Source organism: Uranotaenia lowii, chromosome 2 (assembly GCF_029784155.1).
Source record: "Uranotaenia lowii strain MFRU-FL chromosome 2, ASM2978415v1, whole genome shotgun sequence".
Classification (NCBI taxonomy): Eukaryota; Metazoa; Arthropoda; class Insecta; order Diptera; family Culicidae; genus Uranotaenia; species Uranotaenia lowii.
Window position 1 is genome coordinate 120,613,564 of NC_073692.1, and position 7,280 is coordinate 120,620,843.

The following is a 7,280-nucleotide window of genomic DNA, read 5'->3' on the forward strand; positions in this document are numbered from 1 at the left end:
AACTATAAGTATAATAGATTCAACTATAAACTGCTGCTTGGCCTTACGCAACCAACTGTAAATATAATAGATTCAACTGTAACGGTATAATTGATTCAATTGTCAATATGATAGATGCAACTATATCGTATGATTCATTTTGGGCATTCAACTATAAATAAAATACATTAAACCACAAACTGCTGATTGAGGCAATCAGCTATCGAAAAACAGCAAAATAATCAACGTTTGAGTAAACGTGCATTTGCGTGTAGTGTAGAAAAAAGAAGAAAAAAAATCTCGGCAAATTCAAGACGGCATCGGCGGAACCAGTTTTTCTATGCGTTTTCGGCGTTTTCGGTCATCGGAATCTCGACGGAGGATATATTCGGAGGTCGACGGAGGTTAAATATTCCTGAACTTTTCCATTACCGGTTCTAAAATGGATCGCTCAACGACGACAGCCGGTTCTATTCCAAGGTAAGTGGGGTAATTTTATCTACACTCATTTTCCTTTAACGCTAGACAGGCAACACAAAGAAAAGTTCAAATACAAAACCGATTTTCAAAGAATGAATCAACTTCTCACAATGCGTTTTTCACCAGCTTATATGAGTCATTTTGAGGAGCCAAACCAATTCTATGATTACTTTTCCACAACAGTCTTAAAAACTTTACACGAATGCACCAAAAAATTAAAAATAAAATCTTCCTCAGAAAAACTCACTCCATGGATGTCGGATCAACTATTAAAACTTATAAATTGGAACAAAAACGTAAGGGATAAGAGAAAGAAGTGTTTAAAAAAAGGGAAGTCAGTTGATCATCTAAATGTGAAGATAAATGACTTGGATAACAGGATTAAAATTTATTCGCAAACTTTGAAACATAATTATTACACAAACAAATTTGCAAATTCCAAAAACTCAAAAGAAACATGGAAAAACATAAATGAAGTGCTGGGTCGTGTTGCAAAATCATCGTTAGTAAATGAAATTCATGATTTAGATTCTAACACCATAATTTCAAATAAACAGTTGATTTCCAATGAATTCAATAAATATTTTTCATCGATTGGGCAAATTATGGCTTCTAAACATACATCAAACAGCACTGACTCAATAAATAAATACAACACTTTAAATTTCAATAACAGTACAATATTTTTAGAACCTACAGATGAGATGGAAATAACTAGTTTGATCAAATCATTTTCAAATAATACGAGCGCTGGACATGATAATATAAGTGTTTATCTGTTAAAAGCCATAGTTGATGTTATCAGTCCAGTTTTAAGTAATATTTTTAACCTTTGCATTCAAAATGGAATATACCCCACTAATTTAAAAATTGCTAAAGTAATCCCAGTTTACAAATCAGGCAATCCATCACTTTGCAATAATTATAGACCAATCTCAGTTCTCCCTACGATCAACAAAGTTTTTGAAAAAATACTTTCTAAACGATTGATTTCCTTTTTAAACAACAATTCTTTCTTTTATTCGATGCAATACGGTTTCAGAGAGAAATCTTCTACAACCAACGCTGTGATTGAACTCACTAACAGCATTCAATTAAGCCTCGACAAAAAAGAAAATGTTCTTGGGTTATTCCTAGACTTATCCAAAGCGTTTGATACTGTGAACCGAGATATTCTTTTGGAAAAACTTTTCTCTGCTGGAGTTCGTGGTACAGCCTTAGATTTATTTAAAAATTATTTGACAAACCGATCGCAATACGTCAGCTTGAATAGCCACCGTAGCTCGACACTATCTATAAATATTGGTGTTCCACAAGGATCTGTTTTAGGACCACTATTTTTTATTATCTACCTCAACGATATGGCTCTTTTACCTTTAAAAGGAGAATTAAGACTCTTTGCTGATGACTCATCGACTTTTTACCATAGTGATAGTCATACTACTAACGATTATAATGTATGCAGCGACCTGACTCTGCTTAGTGATTACTTCCGTATTAATAAACTGACACTTAATCTTGATAAATCCAACATATTAAATTTCAAATCTGGTTATCGTTCTTTGTCGAATTCCTTACTAATTACTAAATCCACATTTCCAAGTGTTAAAGTTGTCAAAGAATGTAAATACCTTGGTATTATTCTCGATGAACATTTAAGTTGGAACCAACATATTAGTCACTTATTAACAAAGTTAAATAAAATTAGGGGCATTGTATGTAAAATTAGAAGGGGAGTACCAACTGATGTATTAATAACAATTTATCATTCACTTTTTCATTCGTTACTGACATACTTGGTGTCAACCTGGGGTAACGCATGCAATAGTCAGATCAACAAAGTCCAAATCACACAGAACAGAATCCTACGCCTTGTATACAATCTTCCTGTCCGCAGTCACACTGCTGATCTTTACAATAGTAACAATAATATAATTCCAGTTAGAGGTTTATACTTAATTCAAATTTGTAGCTTCATTTTTCAAAGTCTTACTCAAAGTACTCACTGCAATATAACTTTCAATCGCACCAACCATCAATACCTCACACGCAATAGAAACTTACTCGATCGGCCTATTATCGTATCAACAATTGGTGAACGCTCTCTTTCATTTCGTGGTGTTAAATTTTTTTATTATTTTGAGGAAAGATGTGGACCTTTCAATAATAATGTTCAGTTGAAAAAGCAATTAAAGATATTCCTATTACAAACTCATTTAGTATCAACACTACTGAAATCTTATGATATTTTGACATTATAGTTTTGATTACTCTGAAATTCAATATTCAAGAAAAACGTTTATTAAATATTAAATATTATTTTAAATTTTGTTTTGTTTGTGTAAATATTTTACTTTATTTATAATTATTATATTCTGGAATCATAAATAAAAACATTTTAGTTGGAGATAGATTTTTTAGGGTTTAGCTAGCATAGGATATACTCCTAAAACGGTATAACCAGTGGAGTATAAAATCAAAAATGTAAATGTTTGTACATAAAACTGAATAAAGAAACTAAACTAAACTAAAGTGATTGGTAAAAAAGTTATTACGGGCACAAGGTTATTTTGCTGTTTTCTTTTGCAATGAACAGGATTCCCTACCTGATCCAGTTTTTGAGTCCGCGGCCCAATATGGAATCAAAAGTGCAGATGATAATTGCCTGCATGCGAGTTGCAACCAAAAGTCAGGATTTATTTTGCGATTTTTCAAGAGGGAAAACCGAAAAAGAAAATTTTCTCATACGGAACTAGCTAACCGAATTAGAGGTGAACTTGCAACAATTGTTTCTCATTACCGGGAACCGAAATGCGGCTTGTCGATCATCGGGAATTGGTTGCTCACTCATCAACAAAAACGAATAAAATGCGACGGGTAATATTTTTAATTACTTTTAATTAATTTCAGCGTGTTCTAACCTAGTTTTCCCCTCTTCTAGGTTTATCCCTTCATGGTGTGGCAGTTTTCTGATCCTGCTGCTGAGATCCGAGGACCTCCAGCCTGGGCAGAAATCACCAATTCACCACCTTTACTTCCGGAAGTTCTTTTGGCCGAAGATGACCCGGAAACTAATTAAGGTGTTCGATATCCGGTCGGCCCGGGTTGCTACTGAAACCAAACTTTTCAACACAATTCGGGACCCAGGAGGAGGTTTTTTTACCATGAGACCTGAGGAGCTCAAAACCATTCTTCCCGTTGTAGGCACCCACAGTGATACGGTAACTTGTCTCTTTTTAATGTATTTTTTGTTATTAAAATAAGATTTTGTCTGCAGGATACCCCATCAATCGGATCGAAGCCGGGCATTGGGCTCTTGAAAAACATTCCTTCCCCCCGAAAAATGGACACCCCGATGGCAACGATAGATAGATATGGCTTTAAATTATGTTACTGGTTTAGAACTCTTAAATCAGAAGAATGGACGAGATTATATGTAACTTTGAGGCTACCGTAGTTTCGAATAATAAACTTAAACTACAAAGTTTTGTTGAATAAACTGTTTAATCTAAAGTTTCTTAAAACCTTCTCCTAGCCGAAACGTCGCATATGCCGATGTTTGCAAAAACTGAATAAAACAAAAGTAGGGGCTATATTTACAAAATTTGAAAAACAATGTTTTGTTCACAGAAGAAATGAATGAAAATCGCAACAACGAAATATACCATCAAGTCTTCATCTACAACAAAGAACCGATGTCAGGTTTTTATTCACTTTTTTTCTCCAATAAATTCAAAATTTTTCCTTTCTCTGAAAAAAATGTGTTACACTCGAAAAATGTCTGCTTTTCCAAATATCTATTTAGCCCTTTTACAGCCCAGCGGTTTTCGAAACAATATTTTGAACCTCGAGATGATGCATTTGTAAACATTTTCTCGCAAATTTAGAACAATTTCTAATCAAGTGCGTTGGTTGACAAAATGATGATTCTTGACAAACAGTCTCACCCATCCGAGTTTAGTGATAATAGCTTAGCTTTTCATGTTCTGTTGATAAGTTGAAGATACCAATAAAACTAATTAAGCTTACACTTTATTGATTGTCATTGAAACAAAAGAAATACCCGGTAAGTTCCTCGGGTAAGTTCCCGAGCCTGAGCCTATCCAGCTTGGCGATGCAGGCCATACTCTTCGGCCCGAGCAGACCACCTACCCAGTGCTTGCGGATCTCCTCGTAGAGATCGTTGAAATTGGTATAGATGGTTTAATTGGACAGATTGGCACGGTCGGAGTTGTCCACTTGGGTCAGAGCAACACAGGTGCAGATCTTGATGGAACACCAACGTTCCCAGTCGGAACTTGTCCTTGATGATGCAGAACTGAATACCAAACTTTCGGCACAGAGCCGGTAGGTAGATGACCAGCTCAATGGTGTCAGCATCGTGAACGATCATCACCAGCTGAGCCTTCTTCTGCTCGACTAGTTTGACGACGGTGTTGGCGCCCTGCCGCAGGGGTTGGTTTTCTTTGCCGGAGGTTCCTCCTTGCCAGCGGCCTTGGCCTCAGCCTTATCCTCCAATCGTTGGATCTTAGCGATCGAGTTTTCCGGCCGGTATACTTCTCGAAGATAAACAACACTGACAAAGTGTTTTACCCGTTTTCATTATTGTTGTTGGTCAAATTTCGAACCATTTATCGAATATCGCACGTGTAATCGATGCTATCAATGGGTATAAAAAAACAAACGTGAGTTCGTCACATCAAAATCAAAACATAAAACGAATTCACTCACACAGGCATACGCTATTTGACATTTCATGCAACAACAAGAAAATAAAAATCATCTTCGTTTGCATCAAGAGAGTAATGTTCTTTTACCATTCAAAATTCGTTTCGGCTGTGTGGAAAAGTATTGAATTCGATAAATAATACAGTGAAATTATTGCTTATTCACATGAAATGAACTTCATTCAAAATTAAAATTTTTTGAAGAATGGATTCATTACTTAAAGACTATGATTTAAACATAACTTTGAATTAAAACATTTGGTTAAATTTCAACCGTGAAAGTTTTTTAGAAACAAGGAGAAATGGATTTGAAACAGACATTTTTAAATGTCTCAAATTCAGTGGATATTTGACCTTGTTTTCCAAAAATTTCTTAGAGAAAAAGTTGAACGGAAAAAGATGGAAAAAATGTCTAAAAAATTAGGCTTTTTAGGCTAATTTTCCCCTAGTCCAGAATAAGGCTAAAAAAGTTTCTGAGGTTATATTTCTAAATCGAAATATAAATTTTATTGAAACAACCAGCATTATATCACGAACACTACCAGCAGTAAATATGGTTAAGGCTTGTGATATAGCTCAGTTGGCAAGTCTGTTGCCTCCTGAGCCGATGTCCGCGAGTTCGAGCCCAAGAGTAAACATCGAACACAGTTGTACCGGATAGTTTTTCAATAACAATCCGCCAACTGCAACGTTGATAAAGTCGCGAATGCTATAAAGATTGTAAAACGACTATAATTGAAACAAAAAAAAAAAAGTAAATATGATTAAAGCGCAGGCCAATACATTCGTCATATTTATTATTCTACTTAATCTTTTTTTGCAAATTGTCTAAACAAGTTCTAATCATTTCAACGATAATGTATTTCACTCCTCAAACCAATCTAGATGTTAGCCAAAACAGCTAAGATTGATTGGAATTCAAGTTTTTCAAGGATATAATAAATCATATTATGAAGTTTGTTTTTTTTTGTCGTAGTAAACTATAAACAAACAGAATAAGACGAACAATTCAGAACTCAATGAATTATTTAATGCGGACATTATAAATTTCAAACTGTCACTCAGCCGGATAAATTTCGAAATCAAAGCTGAATACCAAAATAATTGGCTCTAAACTAAGGACCGATACAACGTAAGTTTTGTATTTTTTCATCTAAATCGATCAACGGGCATGGTGTGTACAACATTCATTTCTTATCATGATACAGTAAATTAGAGTAAACAGTTCAACATTGAAGACAAAAACAAATTGAAAATATTCTAAAAAGAATTTCAAATACTCATAGGTGATTCAATCAAACAAGTTTTCATTTGGCTTGTTAATTATCAAGTGCATTTTTTTTTTCTTGATGAAGCACAATGGTTTCACGATGCCCCGATAGATGGCGTATGGTTCTGGGCGATTTGTAGTTGTATGGGCTCAACCGCCACTGATCAGTCTGGGTATATGGTGTCTGCGATAAAACCGTGTTGATATTCTGATAAAATTGGTTTAGCAGCATTATAAAGTCGCTCGTATAGTAGTGTTTCAAAAACTTTTGACAGACAACAGAGTATCGAAATGGGTCTATAATTCTCCACTCCATGAATATTTCCCGATTTATGGATTGGGGTTATGGCAGCGGTTTTCCAGATACTAGGAAAAATACCATCATTTAGAGATCGATTGAATATAATGCGCAGTGGTTCGGCGAGTGTTTCTGCGATTGCTAGTATAAAAGACGGTGGAATACCGTCTGGGCCGGGTCCTTTTGTTGGATCAACAGATTTGAGGGCTGTCAAGACTTCACGGTTGGTTAAAATAGGCTGAGGAAGGTTTATGTCAAAGCTAGGCAATGCTTCGGAATACTCGTTGACGGCCGGTGGGCTATGTGAAGAATATACACTCTTGAAGAATTCAGCAAACAGATCAGCAGATTCACGGGTAGTTTCAGATGACCGACCGTCAAGTGAGACTCGCGATGGAAAACTGTTGACGGAACGTCGAGATTTTATGAATTTCCAGAATTCTGATGGCCTATTTTTCATTTCCCGTTCCACATTATTTATATATCGTCTGAATACGGTATTACGTAGCGCTGAGTATTCGGCTTC

At 35.4% G+C, this 7,280-nt stretch overlaps 1 protein-coding gene across 1 annotated transcript; it reads left to right on the forward strand.

The window, feature by feature from the left end:
• Window positions 1-283: 283 nt before the first annotated feature.
• LOC129747518 (uncharacterized) lies at window positions 284-4,106 on the forward strand. Its single transcript, XM_055741776.1, has 3 exons — window positions 284-459; window positions 3,401-3,680; window positions 3,737-4,106. Exons 1-3 carry the CDS (start codon window positions 422-424, stop codon window positions 3,914-3,916), a joined length of 498 nt encoding a protein of 165 aa, XP_055597751.1. The 5' UTR covers window positions 284-421; the 3' UTR covers window positions 3,917-4,106.
• Window positions 4,107-7,280: the final 3,174 nt, after the last annotated feature.